Here is a 23,085-nt window from a genome sequence, read left to right as displayed (position 1 = left end):
ACAAGGGATGCTCACCTGAGCCTCAGTGTCCAGGGTTTTATTGGAGGCTGGTTATGTAGCTCTTAGTTTCCAGGGCCACCACCCACCAGGAGGTCAAGCTGATACCACATGACCCAAGGCATCCCCTGTAAATCACACTGTTAGCATAGACTATCTGGTGTGGCCCAAGGTCCCCAGATTAAAAAAGACACTCTTATCAGGACATTCCAAGGGCTTAGAGGTTCCCACCCAGGAGCCAGTCCTCTGTTTAAAATGGGCAGGGTTTGGACAACCCAGGCCTGCTGAGTTAACCCTTCACTGCACACCTGTCTGAGGCCAGCCGGAAGTGCAGGAGCTGCAGGTGAGTCAGCCTAGATGAGGACAAGAGCGTCCTCCTCTGAGAGGTAATGGGACTCGGTGGTTTAGGCTGTTTCGTGCCCACCTCTGTGCCTTGGCATTTCCCACTCACAGAGCCCTTCCCTGCCCCTCCCACCCCCCTGGGTTGACCTGGGTCCCAGTCTGGACAGGGGGAAGCCTGTCTCATCTCTGCATCCATGCAGTGCTCAGCACGGAGTGTGGCACCCGGGGGGCTCGGGGAAACATTTGCTAGATGAGCAACAGAAGGAAGGAATGAGAAACAGTGAGGGAGAGACAGAAAGGTGGGGACAGAGACGGAAAGAGACAGAGGGCAACCGAGGTGGAGAATGACAAGGAGGCGGAGACAGGGACATAAACCGGAGAGAAAGGAGGATGAAGGGGAGATGCACAGAGGGAGGGAAAGAGGAAATCACGGGACGACAGCCTTGCATAAACCTCCTCCATCCCCTCAGGAGGTGATGGCAACAACCGTGATAATGGCACTGGCCAGGACTGAGTGACCCAAGCCCTCAGCCCTTATTCACTTAACCCAGCAGCCCTGTGGTCTGGTCATTGTGACCCTTTCACAGAGGAGGAAACTGAGGCCCAGAGAGGCTCAGAAGCCTCCCTATGGTCACACTGCAACCCTGTGAGATAGGAGTTAGGCCCCCACCCCTACCCTCGAGGATGAGGACGCTGAGATTCAGAAAGGGGAAGGTCCTTCCCAGGGGCTCACAGCCTGAGAGGCAAAGCCAAATCCATCCAGGTGCACCTGCTCTCTCCTGGCTGCTCCTAGGAACTGGGCCCATTAGGATCACTCCTCCGCATCTCCGAGACAGGCTGGAGCACAGTCCTCCTGCCCAGACACAAACACTGCTCTGGTGCCTGGGGTTTCCTCCCAGAGAGGTGGGTCTCAACCAGGATCCATGTTGCCCCTCCCAGGGAACAGTCTGGGTTGTCATGACATCTAGTGGGTGGAGTCCTGGGATGCTGCTTAACACCCTTCAACACATAGGGCAGCCCCCACCATAAAGAATCACCCAGCCCCAAATGTCAGCGATGCCAAGACTGAGAAAGCCTATTCTAGAGGAGTAAGATGGACATACAAGCATATGTGCGTATTACACATTTGCGTTATGTACTTTGCTTCCTTTCACTTACAGAACACTACACAGTCTGTATCATTAACCTCACTCTTTTTGTGTGTGTGTGTGTGTGTGGTACGCAGGCCTCTTACTGTTGTGGCCTCTCTCATTGCAGAGCACAGGCTCCGGACGCGCAGGCTCAGCGGCCATGGCTCACGGGCCCAGCCACTCCGCGGCATGTGGGATCTTCCCGGACCGGGGCACGAACCCGTGTTCCCTGCATCAGCAGGCGGACTCTCAACCACTGCGCCACCAGGGAAGCCCTAACCTCACTCTTTAACAGCTGCCTATCAATGCATATAATGTATCAAACCAGTCCCTTGTTGAGTATTTAGGTAGTTTGTCCTCTGAGCACTGCAGACAATGCTACATTAATGATCTGGTCCCTCAGCCGTTGGGCATGAACGAGATACACCTGCAGGAGAAAATTCTGGATACGGACTTTCAAGGTTAAGGGTGAGGTACATAGTTTCCGGGGATATGCCAACTTGCCCTTCATAGAAAGGGAACCAATTTCACTCTTGTCAACACCGGCCATCGCCAACCTGGTGTGTTTCTGGGTCCTTTGAACTTTGCCTATCCAGTGTATGAAAAAATAGTATCTGTGGCCATCAGAATCTTTATTTCACTTGTTAGGTGTGAAATGGAGCGTCTTCCACACTCCTGAGCCTTCTAAGCATCATCTTCAGGAGGCTTTGGGCCTCGACTGTGAAACCCTAATAGTGTTAGGACAGCAGTGGTCCTGGCCGGAAAGAGACAGCCACCTCCAGTGGGATTCCTAAACAGACTTTGTGATAAAGGTGCCTTTCACAGAGGTGCGAGCAGGGTTAGGGATACAGGGATGGTAAGGCTCCCAGGAACCAGCAACAGAAGGAAAAGATTCCTTCCAAATTCTGCTGTGTCCTTGAGGAACTAGAGAGAGAAATGGTGTCTCTGAGGCCTTATTGAGAACCGGAGCCGTGGCCAAGGGACCACCTGACAGGCCCCAATGTAGGGCAGCGGGCAAGGACCAGAGCATTCTCCAGCCACCCTTCAGTGTTCTGCCTGTGCCTCCCTTTGGCCAGACCCCCCTTGAGGTCAAAGGGCAAGCAAGCTTGCAGGGTTTGAGAGTTCCAGGTGCTCCACATCCTTGCCAACACTTGCTACTATCAATCCTTTTAGCCATTCTAGTGGGCGAATAGGAGTATCTCACTGTGGTCTTGATTTGATTTCCCTGATGACTAATGGTGTTGGGTATTTTTTTCAGATGCTTATTAGAAATCCTCTTTCTGTGAAGTATTTGTCCAAGTCTTTTGTCCATTTAAAAATTGAGTTGTCTCTTTTTTGTTGATTTGTGGGAGCTCTTTATATTGATATAGTCTGGCTATAAGTTCGTTATCAGATACACATATGGCAAATGTCTTCAGCTGTGTCTACAGCTTTGGGGAATTCCTCTACTTTTTTACTTCTCTGCTTTTACTTCTCTATGTCTGTTTCCTCATCTGTGAAACAGAGGTAAAGATAAGACACACCCACAGGGACATCATAAGGCTTCAAGGAGAATGTAAAATGTGCTCAGAAAGATGCCTGCATGCTCATATTGTCATCAGGCCTGGGATGGGTCATTCCAGGAAGAGAGAACCCTGTGCTCATCCTAAGCCTCATCATAGGGAAGCAATAAATGACCTTTTGCCAGGATCCCAATGGATTTTGTACAAGGGTGTGTTGGTACAATGGCTCTCAAACAAAAAGTCCTGATTTGTAGTGTTTGCCAGTTGCCACAGTGTAGATACTTCCATCATGTCCAATTTCAGGCTAACACTGGTTTAACATCCATTTTGAAAATTCCCGAAAATTTAACCATCAGTTCTCACAAGTCAGTGTGAACAAGCAGCGGCACACCACCAGCTCTTATGCCACCTGGCTGTGTTAACGTAGGTGGGTCCCTTTCCCTCTCTGGATCTTCGTTCTCTCCATCTATCCAAATAGGGCTAGTAACTCATCCAACCCATGCATAGAGTACATATTTGTTGAGTACCTACTAGGTGTCAGTCACTGGGCTAAGCTCTGGAGATAAGCCTTGAGCAAAAGCAGACAAAAACAAACAAACAAAAGACCTGTCCTAGATGCTCAACATTGCTAATCACCAGAGAAATGAAAATCAAAACCACAATGAACTATCACCTCACGCCTGTCAGAATGGCTATCAGCAAAAAGAGCACAAATAACAAATGCTGGTGAGGATGTGGAGAAAAGAGAACTCTTCTACACTGTTGGGGGGAATGTAAATTGGTGCAGCCACTGTAGAAAACAGTATGGAGGCTCCTCAAAAAAATAAAATAGAACAACCATATGATCCAGCAATTCTACTCCTGGGCATATATCCAAAGAAAATGAAAAACACTAATTTGAAAAGATACATGCACCCCAGTGTTCATAGCAGCATTATTTGCAATAGCCAAGACATGGTAGCAGCCTAAGTGTCCATCAACAGATAAGTGGAAAAATATTCATATATGTATATATATGAATACTACTCAGTCAAAAGAAAAAAGAATGAAATTTTGCCTTTTGCAACAACATGTATGAACCCGGAGGGTACTATGCTTAGTAAAATAAGTCAGACAGACAAATACTGTATGTTATCACTTATATGTGGAATCTAAAAAATAAAACAAACGGATGAATATAACAAAACAGAAACAGACTCACAGATGTAGAGAACAAACTAGTGGTTACCAGTGGGGAGAGGGAAGGGGGGAGGGGCAAGATGGGGTGGAGGATTAAGAGGTACAAACTACTATGTATAAAAGAAATAAACTGGGGCTTCCCTGGTGACGCGGAGCGGCTGGGCCCGTGAACCATGGCCGGTGAGCCTGTGTGTCCGGAGTCTGTGCTTCGCAATGGGAGAGGCCACAACAGTGAGAGGCCCACGTACCACAAAAAAAAAAAAAAAAAAAAAAAAGAAATAAACTATAAGATTATATTGTATAGCACAGGGAATATAACCAATATTTTATAACTTTAAATGGAGTATAATCTATAAAAATTTTGAATCACTATATTGTACACCTGAAACTAATACAATATTGCAAATCAACTATACCTCAATTAAACAAACAAACAAAAACACAAAACCCTGCCTTAGCAAAGCTTACATTCTGGAAGTGGGAGATGGAGGGGAAGGGAAGTGACTGGAAACAAACAAGTGAACACATGAAATAAGGGAATGGTAACGGCTATGGAGAAAACAAAACCGATGTCAGAGAGCTGTTGCATTGGGAGTGGGGGTTACTTTGGATAGCATGATCAACAAAGGCTTATTTTCTTAAGATTTATTATTTATTTATTCTATTTCTTTCTTGATTTATTTTTGGCTGTGTCAGGTCTTAGTTGCGGCACGCTGTCTCTTCACTGTGGCACGTGGGCTTCTCTCTGGTTGTGGTGGTGGATTTTCTCTTCTCTAGTTGTGGTGCGTGGGCTCCAGGGCATGTGGGCTCTGCAGTTGTGGCTCAAAGGCTCTCTAGTTGAGGTATGCGAGCTCGGAAGCTGTGGCATGTGGGCTTGCCCCGCGGCACGTGGGATCTTAGTTCCCTGACCAGGGATCGAACCCACATCCCCTGCATTGTAAGGCAGATTCTTTACCACTGGACCACCAGGGAAGTCCCAACAAAGGCTTTTGAAAGGTGAGACCTGAATGATAAGAAAGAGTCTTGTGCCAATCTGGCGAGAAGAGCATTCCAGCAGAGGGAACAGCAAGTGCAAAGGCCCTGAGGTTGGAACAAGTTGGGCTTGTTGAAGGAGCCCAAGGAAGGCCACAGCAGCTGGAGTTGAGTGAGTGAGGCAGTGCAGGAGCATCAGCTGGTTTATGAGTTCAGTGCTTGTTGATCTGAAGGTGGAGGCCTAAAGACCAGGGCACTGGCTGCTGCCTTCAGAGCAGTCATCCAGGGGAGACGTGACAGCTCAGAGAAGGGTGGGGTGGGAAGAAGAGGACAGAGTAGAGATCTGTTTTGAAGGTGGAGGCCGAGCTAGCCTCTCTTTCAGACAGATTGGATTTGGGGGTGGGGGGCAGGAATAGAGGACGGATGTGCTTTTGCAGTTAAACAGCCCCTAGGGGGTGACTTCAAAAACTTCTGCCTCCAAGTGCCCCAGACATGGAGTAGGCTCAGGGATTGTTCTCTTGCCTCAGAGGCTAGATGGGGGCACAGGGGACAGGGATGCCTCACCTGGTGGGCCAGGAGGGAGGACTATACCCGGTAAATGGATGCATAGTGGGACCAGGAGGAAGAACTAACTTCAGGTTGTTAGGGCACTGGGCTGAGCTAGCCCCCTCCCCAGGATCTCCGTTATTCTTCTCAATAACCTTGAGAAATAGAGATGATTCCATCTTGCAGGGAAGACACGGAGATTCTGGGGAAAGAAGTGACTTGTCCAAGGTGCCGCTGCAGCCAAGTGACTGAAAGAATGAGCAGTGGGGATTCTTCGTACCTGAACCCTGGATTACCATCTCCCAAGGTCAGGTCCCCCAGTCTCTCCCCATTCCCCTATTATCCTGGGGATGAGGGTTGGGATGGACGGAAGAAGAAAATTTCACCCCAAAGTCAGTGTTATTCGTGAAAGTAGGTGGAGAAGCGGAACTATGTCCCACAGGAAGAGGGGGCTGGGAGTTCTGATTCCTGGGTCAGGGGGAGGTGGGGACTTGGGGAGCAGACTCCTGGGCCTGAGGGGGCTGGGGGCTCGGACTCCTGGGGTTGGGGGGCCGGAATTTCTGGGTCTGAGGGAGGATGAGATTGGGACCTGAAGCAGGAGGGAGGTGCGCTCCAGGAAAAGTGTTCCAGACCCGGGGCTCTAGGGATCCGAGGTGGGAAGCCGTGTGGATCGAGGGGGCGGGAGGGGGTAGGGGCCGGGCCGCAGTAACAAAGGCCTCTCCCTCCAACGAGCAGCCCTCCTAGGCCCCGCCTCCATGGCCCCCCGCCTCCCCTGATTGGTCGGCCTTCCTGCCCGTCAGCACCGCCCCCTCCCCGGGTCTGCAGCAGCTCCGGCCGCCTCGTCGCGCCCCCCCAGCCCCCTCCCCCCGCCCCCGCCGCCCCCCGGGCCGGTGCAGCCGCAGGCGGGGTCCCCCTCCCCCTCCCCCTCTCCCCCCAGATCTCGCGCGCCCCGGACCGGCCCCCCCTTTCCCCTCCCCCTTCGCGCCGCCGCTGCCGCGATGCCCCCCCCTGCGCCCGGGGCCCGGCTCCGGCTTCTCGCCGCCGCCGCCCTGGCCGGCCTGGCCGTCATCAGTCGAGGTACCGCAGCGCCGTGGGCGGGGGGCTCGGCCGGGACTCCAGGGTCCCGGGCGGGGATTGGGGGCGGGGGAGGGTGCAACCCTGAGCAGGGAAGAGGAGGCCCCCGGACGCAGAGGTCTGGGCCCGGGGGCGGGGGCTGCATCCTCTGGCTGGGAAAGGGGTCCTCGGACGTCTGGATCCATGCCCGGGGACGGGGGTCCGCGTCCTGGGGCCCGAGTCTGGGCCTAGGGGCGGAGGTCTGCTTCTCCGGGCCGGCGAGAGGGTCTCGGACACCTGGTCCCGGCCTGGGGGCGGGAGTCTGCGGCTCCGGATCGGGGAGGGAGATCAGAAGCTAAGTAAGGGTCCCCGGGCAGGATCTCTGAACTGAGTTGGTGGGGGGTGGGAGGAGGGTAGGAAGGGAGATGCCCCGTCGGGGGTCTTCATCTCTGCGTGCAGAGGGTCCCGCAAGGGGTCCCTGCCTGAGGGCTGGGGTAGGCGTTTCTGGGGAAAGGTTGGGGGGATGGTGTCTTCCCAGGGTCAGTAAGAGGAGGGGGCAGGGGTGTCCATAGACCTCCGTCCCAGGGCCGGGAAAAGAAGGGGGTGGGGTCTGGTCTCCCAGCTGGGAAGGGGCTGAAATGCCCCAGCTGGGTGGTCTAGGTTGGGAGAAAGTATTAGTACTTGGAGGGTTGCAGTTATGTGGGGGGCAATGGAGCTGGAGATCCAAGAAGTTGGGGTGCTGGGCTGGGGACTCAGATGTGGAAAGCTCTGGCTGAATATTTGGGTTCGGGGCAGGACGGAGCCTAAGAGACGGGCAGATTGAGGAGGGAGGGAAGGGAAGGGTTAACACGGGGTCAAAGGGTTAAACTCGCCCTCCCAGTGGGGGAGGGGGACTGGGGCTGGTCTTTTGTAGAGCAGGAAGGGGAGAATGGAAAGGGGGGGGGCTGGGGAGTGAACTTGGCAGTCTCTCTTTAGAGGACGTGTAGCTGGATCTTGTGTCTCCCCAGGGGGCTAGCAACCTGGGGAAGGTCCAGGAGATGCCCCCTAAGGAGAGGAGAGGAGAGCAAGAAGGCAGGAGGCAGGGGACAGGGTTAATTCTGTGCTTCCAGAGGATTCCCCCAGGCCCTGCCCCAAGCCAGGATCACAGAGTCAGGGACACACAATCGGGAACACCCTAGAACCCCCAACAGTCTCAGCCAGACAGCGACAGCGGCTCTCAGCCACCCGCCCACACACACCGATCTCGCACAGCCACATAAACACCCATCCCCCTGGTCTGACCCGGAGCCGCACCTGCAGACACCCACGGTCACACAAACCCGGCCCTGCACACACAGGACACAGGATGCTGAGATGGAGGGTCACTCCCTCCCTGGTGCAGACCGTCTGAGTGCCCCTCCCACTTGACCCGTCTGAATCCCTGCCTGTCTGTGTCTCTGTCACTTGTCTCCTTAGGTCTCTCTGACGTCTCAGCCATTTCCGGAGGCTCCCTGGCTCTGGGTGACATTCCGTTTGTCTCTGTCTCGGGGTCCCCTTCTCTCCATCCCGGCCGGGCGCAGCACACTTTCACATCTGTCCCTCCCTGCCTCTGGATCTGCTTCTCCCTGTCACAGCACGTGTGTGTCTCAGCTTCTCTCTGGCCCCTGAGATGTGCCTTGGTCCTCATTCACTTCTGGGAGCTCACGTCTCATCTCGCCCGCTCCTGTCCTTGTCCGCTCACTGTCTCTGGCTGTCTCCCGTTAGCTGTCTCTCTCTCTCTCCCTTCACTCTCAAGTAACTTCCCATTTCCTTCTACTTTTACTCTTCAGAACCCTAGAAATCACTGCTGTTCACAGGTGCTGGGCTGGGATCTTAGTGGAGCCAGGAGGTGGTCTGTGACCTAGGTCAAGTCCAGTCCCACCTCTGAGCCTTTTGTCCCCCGTCAGAGAACTACGAGCAAGGGGGGGCAGGGCGGGGTGGGGGATGAGCTGAGACGGGATTGGGGAGGCAGAAAGAGAGCCCCCCTCACCCACCACCCTCTGACCGTTGGGGCTGAGCAAAAGCCGGTGGAAGTTACACCAAATTGCATCTCCTCCTCTCTTTTATTCATTGGATGGTTTCCAGATTACGGGAGGAAAGCATACAAGTGAACGATCCACTCCAAATATGCATAAGAGCAAACCCCACTGTGTCCCGCTCCCCTACCCTCCCCAAACCCACTCTCGAGGGGGAGGCGGGGTCCACAGCCCTGGCACAGCGTCCCCAGCCTTCTCCCACCTACACAGTCAGACACGCAGTTCAGCATCTGTAAGGGACTGGTTAGTTTGTTGATGTTTTTCCCCAGACAGAAACAAAATAAAGCCATTTCTCTACAAAACTGGCTTTTTTTCCCCACTTAACTCTACCTCCCCAGCATCTGTAGATATTATTCTATCGTTCCTTTTTTTTTTTTCCCCTAAATTCTTTATGCCAACACACACACATACATCCACTCACAAAAGTAGATGCTGCAGGAGACTTGGGGGCAATTCCTTTGCCATATTACCCGGAGTGGGGACAGGGTGAACCTGGGCGTGGGTGACCCCCCAGGCCCCCGGTTTGTCTGGACTGTGGGCACCGCCTCATCAGCTCATCTAACAGGTATTTACTGAGCACATAGTCACTGTTCTAAGCACTGGGAATCTATAAACACAGCAGTGAAGTCCCTGCCCTCGCAGAGCTTACATCCTAGTGGGATGGAGAGAGATCCACAAACTAAAAAAAACCCTCAGAAGTAAACAGGTAATTTCAGAATGTGATGAGTCACGTAGAGAAAATAAGAATGACTCGGCAGACAAGTTGGCCTTGTGACCTCAGGTGGTGTCTGAGCAGCTGAGGGGAGTTCAGACTGAAAGGAGGGGAGAAACCAGCCTTGGAAAGATCCCGAGGGAACGGCAGAGGCAAAGGCCCTGCGGTGAAGCAGAAAGGAACAGCCAGCACGTGGAAGGTTCCCGGGCTCTTGGTTCTGGAACCAGACTCCGGGCATCAGTGATAAGAAGGACTTGGGAGATGACCAAAGAGGAAGAGGGCTCTGGGGGCTCCTCAGTGGCCGTCAGACCAGTCCCAGCCCCTTCTCACGGCTCTTCCCTGCCAAAGCCACACGGACACGCACTCACGTGGCCCCCACCCCTCCCTCCAGCCGGGCTTCTGCCACCAGCTCCCCAGACGCCCTCCACAAGTTCACACACACTCCTGGGCCTCGGGGTTCCCCATCTGTGAGTTCTGGGATGGTGGAATCTAAGCATCCCCTGCATTGGAGGGTCCCATTTCCACCTAAGTTCCTTTGAGGGGCAGCAGGCTGTTCTTATCTCCAACTCAAGGTCACTCAGCTTGTTAGAAATCCCCTTCTCTTTTTTTTTTGTTTTTTTTTTTGTTTTTTTTGTTTGGCTGTGTTGGGTCTTCATTGCTGCGCGCAGACTTTCTCTAGTTGCGGCGAGCAGGGGCTCATCTTCATTGTGGTGCGCAGGCTTCTCACTGCGGTGGCTTCTCTTGTTGCGGAGCACAGGCTCTAGGCATACGGGCTTCTGCAGTTGTGGCCCGCGGGCTCAGTATTTGTGGCTCGAGGGCTCTAGAGCACAGGCTCAGTAGTTGTGGCACAGGGGCTTAGTTGCTCCGCAGCATGTGGGATCTTCCCGGACCAGGGCTTGAACCCGTATCCCCTGCATTGGCAGGCGGATTCTTAACCACTGCGCCACCAGGGAAGTCCCAGAAATCCCCTTTTCTCAAGAGAAGGGAATTCACCCGCTGCAACCTTCATCCCTTGGTTTATCAAACGGGTATGAGAGCCACTGGTCTGGACTGGCAGAGACCTGTGTGGTCCGTCCCATCACCTCTGGATCTCCCGCCAGGCTGGCACCTGCCCCGTAAGCATTCCATCAGCCAACACACATAGAGCAGTTTGCAAGCACTTAACTAGCAGGCACTGTATTGAGCCCGTTGCTTGGGTGACCTCCTTTCATCCTCTCCCCCACAACCCAATGAGGGAGGCACGATGATCGTCCCCACTTACAGGTGGGGAAACTGAGTCTCAGGGAGGGGAAGTAACTTGTGCAACCCAGTGGCACAGCTGGAATTTCAACCCTGGCAGCCTGGCTCCCCGGTCCGTTCTTTTAGCAGCCTGCTCATGCTGGCATGGTCGTAGCAGAGCAGATGCTGACAGCGCATCTGTACATGCGTCACCGACGCTGGTGGGTGCTGGGCACAGAGCCACCTACAGGCCAGACCTGCTCTGCCCTCCTCCCTCCACTCCCAGGGGACCGACACCGAACCGGGGGAGAACAATAGATGTTTCTTTAAAAAGAAGGTGCTGTTAGGAATAGCTAGCATGTCTTGGGCCCTTTTTGCCTGCTAAGTGCTGAGCTAAACATTTTGCTTGCACGTTCTCATGGAATCCCTGACAAAAATCCCTCCAAGGGGGCTTCCCTGGTGGCGCAGTGGTTGAGAGTTCGCCTGCCGATGCAGGGGACGCGGGTTCGTGCCCCGATCCCGGAAGATCCCACATGCCGCGGAGCGGCTGGGCCCGCGAGCCATGGCCGCGGAGCCTGTGTGTCCGCAGCCTGTGCTCCGCAACGGGAGAGGCCGCAGCAGTGAGAGGCCCGCGTACAGCAAAAAAAAAAAAAAAAAAAAAAAAAAAATCCCTCCGAGGGAAGAACTACTGTTTTTCTCCTTTCTACAGTTGGGGAAACTGAGGCTCAGACTGGCCGGGGGTCACCCAGCCAGGAAACGGGGGGACAGACATTTGATCTATCAGCCCAGACTCCTTAGGGCTTTCTTAGCGAGTCTCTAGAGACCATCCATCCCCTCTACAAACAGTTCCCTGCTCGGAGCTAACCTCAGGGAACTCCTGGCCAGGTAGGGAAGACACCCCTGGACACTGTCCCAGCTGAGTCAGAGGGTACGCAGTAGAGAGAGTGGAGACTCTCTGCCTTGAACAGTCAGGGAGGTCCTTCTGGAGGAGGGGGCGTTTGAGTTGGGGTTTTGAAGAATGTATAAGAGTCCAAGAGGTGGCAAAGCATGTTGTAGGAATCCATTTACATTCACTCATTCAACAAATATTTCCCAAGGCTTTCCAGGCCAGGCCCTGTGCTGGAAGATGTTGGGGATACAGACCTGAGTCAGACCCAGGCTCTGCCCTCAAGAAACTTATAGCTGGGACTTCCCTGGCGGTCCAGGGGTTAGGACTCCGCACTTCCACTGCAGGGGGCACTGGTTCAATCCCTGGTCAGGGAACAAAGATCCCACATGCCGTGTGGTATGGTCAAAAAAAAAAAAAAAAAAGAAACTTATAGTCTGCTGGGGGAGACAGATACCACAGCTGTAAGGGAGGTAGTCCAGGCATTGTGGGAACACAGACTAGGGCTGGAGGGAGTAGGGAGTCGGAGTTTCCCCGGCAGAATTCCTGCAGAGGGGACCGCATGTGCACTAGCTTGTTTGTTTTTATATTAAACATCTCTTGAGGCCTCCTGTGGACCAGGCCCTGAGCTGGGTGATGCTGGAGGTGGGGAGACCCAGGCCCTGCCCTAAGAGGCTCCCGTCTGGTGAGGAAAGCAGACCTGAAAACAGTGCAGGGTGACTGGGACTGAGACAGAGGGAGGGGCCGGACCCGGTGACAAACAGGGTGGCGGAATGGCTAACCCCCATTTACCAAAGCCCAGAGAGGGGAAGGGACTTACCCAAGGTCACACAGCATGGAGGGTCCTCCTGAGCCTGGAGTCTGGGAACTGCATGAGACAGACATGCAGACCCACAACATCCAAATTTATAGACACACAGACCAGGAATCGAAGACCCACTTGAGATAACTTCATCACTCATCTCCCAAGACTGCCCACAGCCAGGGCCCAGCTGGGCATGCTGGGGAAACAGATGGTCTGAGCCAGGCCCTGCCCTGGAGGAGCAGCTGCGGGAGGCAGAGAACTCTGATCCACGGAGCCCTGGGAGCAGAGTGGGAGCTCACATGGGCTCGAACGGGCCATCTCTCCTAGGAGAGGCCCCCATATACTAGGTCCCTGGAGAAGGAGAAGCGTTTTGATGGGAAACAGTGGGAAGGAGGGAGAGGGCAGAAAAGTGGGAAACACAGAGCTGGGCTACACTAGGGGGGAGGAAGCAGAAGAGTGACGCCGGGGCCCCAGACTCCAGGCTGAGGCGCTTGGGACTTCGTCCTGGGGGCCACTCCGAGTGTTGGAAAGATCCCTCTGGCTAGGAGTGTGTGTCTGTCTGTCTTTCTGTCTGCTGGACGTATGATTAAGATCCTGCCCACCTCTGTGAGGTCCACACCCCACCCCAGGGCCCTAGCCTGAGCTCAGGAGCCCTGGGTTCTTCCCTGAAGTGGGGCACCTTGGACAGCTTCCTCTTCAGCCCCCAGACTGGGGTTGTTCTCCTTGAATCCTGGACAGTGGCTGTCACAGGGCTGGGGGGAGGGGGCAGGTGGGGTGATTTTGCCCCCTGGGAGGTATCTGGCAATGCAATTTTGGTTGGGGTAGGGGAGCTATTGGCATCTAGGGGGTCGAGGCCAGGGGAGCTGCGGAACATCCTACACTGCACGGGACGGCCCCACAATGAAGAATCATCCAGGCCCCAATGTCAATGGTGCCGTGATGGAGAAACCCGGGTCTAGGATGTGTGTGCCCAGGGGTATGACAAATCCTGTGGGGGGGGGGTGCGGATAGGGCTGTGTGTGATCTGATCAGAGGTGACAGTATGACTGCATGCGCCCGATTCTTGGCCCAGGGCAGCCCCTTTGTATTTGAGAGGCTACAACTGTGTCGCTGTTTCACTGCACAGGCCGTATCTTCATGCACGACTTTCCAGGGTGGGCCGTGGGGATGAGCACAGCCCTCCGGCTGGTAGTGTCACTGTGACCGATTCAGCCAGTGTGTGTGTGTGTGTGAGAGAGAGAGAGAGAGAGACAGCCCCCCCGGGTAGGGCTGTAACCGTGTGTAGACTTTGCACCTGCGTGTGAGGGCCCGCTGGTGTCAGTGTAACTGTGTGGGTCCGGTTGTATATGGCGGGGCGGATCCGGGTGCCATGGCTGCTTGGCCTGGAGCTGTCCCTCCGGCGGCTGAGAGGCATGCTTCTGGGAGAGAGTTGTCTTTTCTAACTGACCTTCTGCTGGGTGTGTGTCCTGGGCTGTGTGCGTCAGCATGAGTATGTAGGTCTCTGTCCCTCTGAGCGGGACCCATTGCCATGCGTGGGACTATCTCCTGGCCCCGGGGCTGGCTCTGCGCATCTTTCCTGGACCCTGGTGACTGTGTGTCTGTCTGTCTGTCCCCTGGCCGCCCCCTCCTGTTACTAGGGTTCTGCGTGGCAGCATCCTCTCTGCACAGCTCAGGACGGGCAAGTCCCTTCCCTCCCTCCAGGGCCCTTCAGATGACAGGAGCGACTCTGGCCCCAGTGAGCCCAGGGTGAGGGGCTGCAAACCCCCAGGGCCTGGCGAGCCCGCTGCGCGGGCTCTGACCCAGCCCCGTCCAGAGGGGCTGCTGATGGAGAGGGCCTCCCGGGGGAGTCGTTGGCGGGCACGGGCAATTAACTCCTTAGATTAATTGGCTCCTCATCCCGGGGCGGGGGCCAGGGCAGCCCTGTGGAGGCCTGTGCCGCCCAGGCGTCCAAGGTCATCCGGCCACCTCCTTTCCCCTCCTGGTTCTGTCTCCATCCGCCGCCTCCGCGTGCCCAGCTCCCACTCCCTGGCCCCGGTCCAGCCGCTGGCCACGGTCCACAGAGAGATGAATGGCGGGGGTGGGGGGGCGCTGCAGTGCGCAGGCGGGCGTGGGCATGCGCCCTCAAGAGCGTGCCCCACCGGGCGCGGGCACACGGGGGAGTCTGTGTAGACGCGAGGCTCTCTGTAGCACGCCTCAGTGCATCCTGGGCGTCTGTGATAGACGTGTGTCCGCGTGGATATTCGTGTCCATCCGCGTTTGTGTGCCTGTGTGCATTTGCACGTCTGGATGTCTGTGTGCACTTATGTGGGTATTGAGGATCTCCCTGAAGCATGTCTTTCCACGTGTTTCTGAATTAATGTGTGTAACTGTGTGTATCTGTGTGCATGTGTCTGTGACATCTGTATATGTATCTGTGTATATGTGTATCTATGTACTCGTGAGTCTGTGAATAAGCGTATGTGTGCCTGTGTACGCGGATATCTGTGTATGCATGTGTGTATTCTTGAAGCTGTGTGTGTGTCTGTACACTGTGAACATGTATGTGTGTGCCTTGTGTGCCATGTCTGCGTGAGTGTCTGTGTACATGTGTATCTGTGCTTGTATACGTACCTGTGTGCACATCTGTGCATATCTCTATCTGCACATATGCAGTTCTGTAATTGTGAATCTGTGCAAATGTCTGTGTGTGTACACGTCTGCACACAGCATCTCTGAGTGTGTACATGTATTGGTGTATGTGTGTCTGTGTGTTTGTGTGCTGTGACTGTGTGCTCAGCGTCTCTGGAGGTGCCTAGGTTTGTGTGTCCCAGTCTGTCTGGGTCGGTGTGGGCTTGTGGGAAGGTGTTGCGTGTGTCTGCTCCGAGTGTGTCTGCCTTGTGTGTCTCTGAAGACAACAGTGAACGCGTATGCCGGTGGGTGTGGGAAGTGTCTGTATCTGCAGGGGGGTGTGTGTGTGTGTACAGATGTGTGCAGCCCCGCCGAGCTGAGCTGCCCTCCCTTCCACAGGGCTGCTGTCCCAGAGCCTGGAGTTCAGCTCCCCTGCGGACAACTACACAGTGTGCGAAGGTGACAACGCCACGCTAAGGTAGGGAGACCCGGAGGGTGCCGCCCCTTCACCTTCCTTGGGGGGAAATGGTCCTGATCCCCAGGCACAGCCCACACCTCCCCTGTCAAGAGAGAGGTCACTGGGGCCCAGACTCTGGGCCCAGGTCCACCCCTCGGCCTCAGTGTCCCCATCTGTCAAATGGGCGGAGGAATGGTGACCACCACCTGGGTTGTCGTGAGGATTCGAGAGTCTGTACACACGCCCTGAGTTAGAGAGCCTGGCACCCCGTGCCTGCTCAGTGAGGGCCAGGGTTACGCTGCCCCAGCTCTCTGCCTCCCCAGTCTGGGTCTGTGGATCCCTGTCCCCCTCTCTCTGAGTCTCTGTCCTTCTATCTCTGGGCCCCTCATCATTCTGCACCTTTGTCCCTCTCCCCCAGTGTGTCTTTCCCCCCTCTTTTTGGGTCTCTGACACAGAACAATCACTCAATAACCATCAGCTGTCATTCTGTTCTGCACTTGGGCTCACAGCTCTCGCTGAGGCTCAGTTTGCCCACCTGTAAAGTGGGTGCAGTCACACCTGCCTCCAAGGAGTGCAGTGGGAACTGGAGATGCAGTGGGCCTTCCTCCCCCCACCACCAAGCCCCCGCGACGGGGGACCCTGGAGGGCCAGGCGGGGGTGTGGGAGAGAAGAAAACCACCCTGCCCTCGTCCTCCCCGCCAGCTGCTTCATCGACGAGCATGTGACCCGAGTGGCCTGGCTGAACCGCTCCAACATCCTGTACGCGGGCAACGACCGCTGGACCAGTGACCCGAGGGTGCGGCTGCTCACCAACACGCCCGAGGAGTTCTCCATCCTCATCAGCCAGGTGGGGCTGGGCGACGAGGGCCTTTACACTTGCTCCTTCCAGACCCGCCACCAGCCGTACACCACTCAGGTCTACCTTATCGTCCACGGTAAGCCCTCAGCCAAGGCCCTGGCTGGGGGTGGGGGGGATGGGCCCGGGTGGCGGGCGCAGGGGACAGGGGACCCTCATGTCCTCGCTGATCCCTGGGACACAGCCATGGGAAGGCAGACACACACCCTGCCCTCACGGGTTCCAGCCAAGCTGAGAGAGGGAAAGTCACAGGCAACTTCTAGGGCAGGAGAGCTACAGGGCCGAGGGTGGACTCGGAGGAAGACCGCATTCATTCACTCAGCCCTGTTTATGGAGCACCTACTACCTGCAAGCATTGCTCCACGGGCTGGGGACAGAGAAGGAGCCAGGCAGGCTGTCCCTGCCCCTTTGGAGGTGACTTTCCAAGGAGAGGCAGCTTCCCAGACATAACGTCTGAGCTGAGACCTTCAGGTGGGTGCAGGGCTGGTCCCGGAAAAAGAACAGCATGTATGTACGGGGGCTGGATGCGAAGAGTGGGAGAGGTGGGGCTGGAGAGATCCACGGAGAGGGCAGGAGGCTGCCTCACATGGCATCAGAGGCGGTCTGGAGGGCAGGGAGCACTTGGAGAGACAGGACCACAGGGACAGCCCAGCGGGGCCGTTGCCAAGCCCCGACTTGAAGCCAGATTCCCCCAGGTTCCAACCTCACCGCCACCACCCAGTGGCTGAGGGACCCAGAGCGAGCCAGGCGGTCTCAGGCTCCTCATCTGCAAAACAGGGATGACGCTGTCATGTATCAAGTCATGTATCAAGTTGGAAGGGACACCTTTATTTTATGCCTTGCTAGAAACGGAAAAATAAACAAAACAAAAAAACCCTCCCAGTGAAACACTGGCGTCCTACATCATGAAGCCATCCTGATAGGAGAAATGTGCAAACTGGTGGGGACGAGGTGGGAAACGCCCCTGTGTGTTAGAATTGATGAATATAGCAACATCTACCCCAGAAGGGAGTAGTGAGGGTTTAATGGGTTAATTTTTGTCAAACATTTAGAACACTGTAAGCTTACACACAGTAAGCACCATACGAGCATTCGTTAAATAATTTTTTTAAATAATAATACTAATCAATAAAAATAGAGATGGGGAAGGAGGAATTCAGACCAGAAGATAGAAAATAGAAACCTAGTTAGGAGGAAGGTGGAGAGAGACTGAGAAAGAGTGAGGAAGACAAGACCAACAGCTGGAGAAGAAGCCAGACCCAGAGAGAATGGAAAACACAGAGGATTTCTTACAGAAACAGGAATGTCAGCTGGACTCCTGGGCCTGAGGGAGGAAGGGCGGGGGACCTGGACCCCTGGGTCTGAGGAAGGAGGGGCTGGGGGCCTGGATCCTGGGTCTGAGGGAGGAGGGGCCGGGGGCCTGGACCCCTGGGTCTGAGGGAGGAGGGGCCGGGGGCCTGGATCCTGGGTCTGAGGGAGGAGGGGCCGGGGGCCTGGATCCTGGGTCTTGGGAGCCCACATCTGGCCTCTCACTGAGCTTCCCTCTGGCCTGCAGTCCCCGCCCGCATCGTGAATATCTCTTCGCCTGTGACCGTGAACGAGGGGAGCAACGTGAACCTGCTCTGCCTGGCCGTGGGGCGGCCGGAGCCCACGGTCACCTGGAGGCAGCTCCGAGGTGAGGACCCCACCCCTGGCCGAAAGCCCCTTCCCCCACTCCGTAGTCTGGACCCCTCAATTCCCCATATCCCTAGCTAGATACCCAGAATCTCCCATACCCCCCTCCTTTGATCCCCCCGGAACCCTTGTGATGACTGGATTTCCCCCTCCTACCCTGGTCCTGTTATTTCACTGGAAGACCCCAGAACCTTAGAGCCTTCCCCACTTGCCATCCCAGGCCTGGGCTGTTTCCTCCAGATCACCTCCTAGATCCCAACTTGCCCCACATGCCCGACCCCAGTAGCCTCAGTCTCTTTCCCCCCCGCAGCTCACAGGATTCTCCTGGACTCAGACCCCTACCCCTAGATGGCCAGAGCCGGGTTACAGCCACGGCCCTGGCCCACGTTCCCGTCTCCTGCTCACATCACTACATCTCTGCCAGATGCCTTAGGCCAGTGGTTCTCGGGAGTGTGGTCCTCAGACTGGCAGCATTGGGCTCACCTGGAAACTTGCCAGAAATGCACATTCTTGGCCCCCCCCAGAGTTAATGAGTCAGAACCGCCCCGCCCCACGTCACCACCACAGTCTGTCTGAACAAGTCCTTCAAGTGATGCCAGCGGTAGGGCTAAGAACCACGGCTGCCCCCAGACAGAGTGCCAAGGGCCCTGAAAGGGACAGTCCAGATCCCAGACGTCACCCACTCCCCTTTTACCTAGATCTCTACTACCATTTCCCAGATCCCTAGATCCTCACTCACTGGGTCTTTGGAGACCAATTGTGCCAATCAGTAGATCCCTCAGGACCCCAGAACCCAATAACTAGGTCTCAGATCCTCGGATCCTCCCCTCCTGGTTCATCTGAGCCCCACAGTTCTGGTCTCGAGTTTCTGGATCCCTGGATGCTCTGAGTCCCAAAGGCTCTTCTGAGCCAGCGCGCTGTCGTAAGACCCCAGGTATCTGGATGGCTGATCCCAGTCACCAGATCCTGATTCCTTGGGCCCCAAGGGCTAGATCCCAGAACTCTGGATCCTCCCCCACTGGGCCTGTATTTTCTGGATCTTTCTGAGCCCCAAGATTCTAGGATCCTCCCCACTGGGTCCTGTGAGCCACATGATCTGAGTTATGGACTCCCAGATCACTGTATCCCCTGAACGCCCCCAATTCTAGGACCCTCCCCACTGGGTTCTAGTTACTAAGCCCCAGATTCTCATTCTCTGCCACACCCCTAGCAGGAGATCCCAGGCCCGGCAAGCCCCTCCCCATTCCCACTGACCCGGGCACGCCAGGCCCTGCGCTGTCCGCCCCGCTGATGTGTGTCCGTGTTGTGCCCGTGTTGTCCCGTGTTAAGTGTTTGTGTCTGGCCCCGCCCCCTCCCCTCCCCTCCCCCCACAGATGGCTTCACCTCGGAAGGCGAGATCCTCGAGATTTACGACATCCAGCGGGGCCAGGCCGGGGAATACGAGTGCGTGACTCACAACGGGGTTAACTCTGCACCTGACAGCCGCCGCGTGCTGGTCACAGTCAACTGTGAGCCTCCCTGGCACTGGGCACGAAAGCGGGGCGGTTCCTGGGTCCCTGGGGATGAAGGGTGTGAGGGAGGAGGAAGGGGGTGAGTCTGCGCGAGGAAGGAGTCTTGGGTGGGGGGGATGCTGGAGACCTGGACTCCTGGTAAGGAGAGAGGAGCGGGCTGGGGGTCGGACCCCTTCGTCCCCACCCGGCTAGGAGAATGCGCTGACCCTGGTCCCTTACCAGATCCTCCGACCATCACGGACGTGACCAGCGCCCGCACAGCCGTGGGCCGGGCCGCCCTCCTGCGCTGCGAAGCTATGGCGGTGCCCCCCGCGGATTTCCAGTGGTACAAGGATGACAGACTGTGAGGACGGCACCAGGGCCGGCCGTGGTGGTGATGGTGGTGGTGGCGGGGTCCTTGGTCCTTTGGACCGCGGGGAGGGGGGCAGAGGGAGCACAGGACTGGCTCCTGAGAACTTGAGGGTCCGGCATCTAGGTGTTGGGGTCCTCGGAGCCCCAGGGAAACTGTGGTGGCTCACTGGAAGTTTGGGTCCCAGGATGATGAATGCTGGAGCCTGGTCTCCTCCGGCTCTTCAGGAAGAAGGTCTGGGGTGGGGGTCGACACTGAGGATCTGGCAGAGAAGTTTTAGGGTTAGGGGACCATTGGATCTGGGGTCCAGCGGGGCCTGGGTGCCCCTAGTGGTCAGAGGTAACACACTGAGAGAGTCCAGTGTCCCTGAGGGGCTAGGTTGCCTGGAGAGGGGCGTCGGTGGGAGTGGCCCGAGATCCATGGGGCGCTAGAACCCGAGGCTAGGGGTCGCTGGGGTAGGGGACAGAATGTAGGGTCTCCAGGGAATCGGGGAGCCTGACAGTCAGGGGGCTGGGCTTTCCGCCTGGAGAGGGCCCCGGGCCGGGGTCCTGCGGCCTGGTCCCTGACCCGGATCCCCGGCAGGCTGAGCAGTGGCACGGCCGAGGGCCTGAAGGTGCAGACGGAGCGCACCCGCTCGATGCTTCTCTTCGCCAACGTGAGCGCCCGGCATTACGGCAACTACACGTGTCGCGCAGCCAACCGGCTGGGAATGTCCAGCGCCTCCATGCGGCTCCTGCGTGCGTCCCTGAGCGGCAGGAGGGGCGGGGCCGGAGCGGCGTGGGTGGGGCCGGGGCTGAATGGGCGGGGCCAGAGAGGTGGAGATGCCGGGCCGCCCCCAGACTGTCCCCTAACTTAGGAAAGAGACGCACCCTCGACTGAGCAAGAAACCGATCCCTTCTACAGACATATTCATTGGGAGCCCACTAAGGGCCAGGCATTGGGCGCTCGGGACACAGCAATGCACAAAAGAGCCAAGGTCTAGGGATTTGCACAGCTTCCGGTCTAGCAGTAGTAGAAAAGCAATAAACAAGTAGACACATAAGTAAAATGAAAAGCCAACAAATACATACACATAAATAAGCCAAAAAATAAATTTGCATATCAATAAGGGCTGTGAAGAAAACAAATAATAGAATTGGGGATGGTAGCACTGGATAAGCTCATCAGAGAAAGCTTCCTGGAGGGGGTAACATTTGAACTGAGACCCGAATGGTCGAGAGAAGCCAGCCCTGCCAAGATCTGTGGGAAGAGCTTTGTAGGTGGAGAGGACAGTGATCAGCCAGATGCTTAGACTAAAACAGAGTCAGAACAGGCGCACTGAAAGCCCAGAAGGGTCCCCAGGAGGTATCCTCAGACAACACCCTCAGAGCAGAGACAAGACGCCCGGGAGAGACACACGTGGGGTCTCCCCACTCTGGGCCTCCTCCCCTGACCCTGTCTCTTTCCCCAGGCCCGGGATCCCTGGAGAACTCGGCCCCGAGGCCCCCAGGGCCTCTGGCCCTCCTCTCCGCCCTGGGCTGGCTGTGGTGGAGGATGTAGGAAGAACCCAGTGCCCTGGAGTCCCCGCGCGGGGGGGTCTGAGGCCGAGAGCAAGAGGAGAGGGGGGAACAAGCGCCGCGGGTCTCGAGGGGCAGAGTTCTCGGCCGCCGAGGAAGAAGAAAAGGAAGAGAAGGAGGAAAGATCTTTACAGAACCCATCACTGTGAGGGATAACGCAAAGTTATGCATCTTTCTACAGCCATTCTCGCCACCGTTCACCTTTCCGATTGTGACCCATCCCCGGCCACCCCACACCCCTCTCTTAGCTCAGGCTGTCAACTGGATCGCGTGTGTGTAGTGGGTGTGAGCGTGAGCCTGCGCGCGCGTGCGCGCGCGCGCGCGTGTGTGTGTGAATGAGTGGGGAAGGGAGCTCAGCACTCTTCCCTCGACACTCCACACATCCACTACCCCCAACCTTGCTGTCTCTCACCTCTGGCTAGAGGTAGGTATGGGGGCTTCGTGCCGGTAGCTGTGAGGAGAGGTTTTCCAGGCTCCCTGCTTTCCCAATATATGCATTCACACCACCTGCTCCCCACCCTGTTGAAAGGCTGTCTCCTGGGCAGGTTGGGAGTGGGCAGGGGCATCACGCTTGTCTGTCAAGCTGTCACTCAGCCTCTGTGAGCAGGTGCAGGATCTCCATCTTGGCTCTGGGCCTCCCGGCTGTCAGCCGGCCGGCTGCCTGGAGCCAGAGGCCCCATCACTGGCTCAGCGGCCTGAGACCTTCCCACTTTTCCTGTCCCTCCCCACCCTGGACTTTCTGGCCCCCTCCCGGGCCAATCGGTGCTTCCATCCAAATGTCAGGCTGGTGCCCGTTGTCACCTGTCTGTCTCAGTGCTTTGCCCCACCCTGCCCCCACTCCCCTCGACCACCTGCAGCGCCAACCAGCTGCCTCCTGCCCCCTGCAGCCGGCCCACAGGTGTGGGCTTGCTGGGCTACCACCCCCTGGCCTCTCCAGCGGCTGAACCTCCTAAAGGCTGACCTGGCCACCCTCACACACGCTCAGACACACACACACACACACACACACACACACACACACCAGCGGCTGTGACCAGCAATAGCCCCCCGGCTCCAGCTGTCCTGTAGCTGGTGACCAGCTGTAGTTCCCCCCAGGATGGGCAACTGTTATCAGGAAGGGGCTCTGAGGCTGTAACTTCAGCTCTGATTGTAGGAACACCCCGCCCTGGCACACCACATCACACAAAGTGGGGGAGAGAGGCATCACACAGACATCCTGAGCCCAGACCAAGACGCCAAGTCACCAGCTCCAACTCCCGGGAGACCCTCTATAAACACCCACCCTGAACTACACCACCCAGAGCTTGGGAGGGGGAGAGAGGGCAGAGCAGGGGCAGTGACTGTACCTCAGACGGGGGCGTGGGCCCCATCCCACATTGTCTTCCATTCCCAGGGTCCGGGGGACAGGGAGGGCAGGGGGAGGGATGCAAGGGAGGGGGGCGGGGGGCCCTGGGGGCCGTGTGTTCCAAGTCATGGGGAGTGTTGAGACCACCACACCAATAAACGCCTTTTTCCAAAGTCTCCGCCTGCAGGTGTCACTGTCATTTAGGATACGGGTGAGTGGAGGGCAGAGAGCTGTGGTCATGGGTGGTGCCTCCCCAGCATCATTTCTGCCCTCCCTTTTCTCTCTGGTAGATTTGGAATTGACCCATTTGCAGAGGTGGCACGATTGGCTTAAG

At 56.4% G+C, this 23,085-nt stretch overlaps 1 protein-coding gene across 1 annotated transcript; it reads left to right on the top strand.

Annotated features, from left to right (window-relative positions):
• The first annotated feature begins 6,666 nt into the window (after nt 1–6,666).
• Nucleotides 6,667–21,389, top strand: IGLON5 (IgLON family member 5). Its single transcript, XM_060083998.1, has 8 exons — nt 6,667–6,745; nt 15,403–15,481; nt 16,163–16,395; nt 17,872–17,991; nt 19,364–19,498; nt 19,724–19,844; nt 20,433–20,587; nt 21,301–21,389. Exons 1-8 carry the CDS (start codon nt 6,667–6,669, stop codon nt 21,387–21,389), a joined length of 1,011 nt encoding a protein of 336 aa, XP_059939981.1.
• Nucleotides 21,390–23,085: the final 1,696 nt, after the last annotated feature.

The sequence above is a fragment of the Mesoplodon densirostris genome, chromosome 19 (genome assembly GCF_025265405.1).
Source record: "Mesoplodon densirostris isolate mMesDen1 chromosome 19, mMesDen1 primary haplotype, whole genome shotgun sequence".
In the NCBI taxonomy this organism is placed as follows: domain Eukaryota; kingdom Metazoa; phylum Chordata; class Mammalia; order Artiodactyla; family Ziphiidae; genus Mesoplodon; species Mesoplodon densirostris.
The sequence above is the reverse complement of the archived record's forward strand: the minus strand, read 5'-3'. Positions and strand labels throughout refer to the sequence as shown.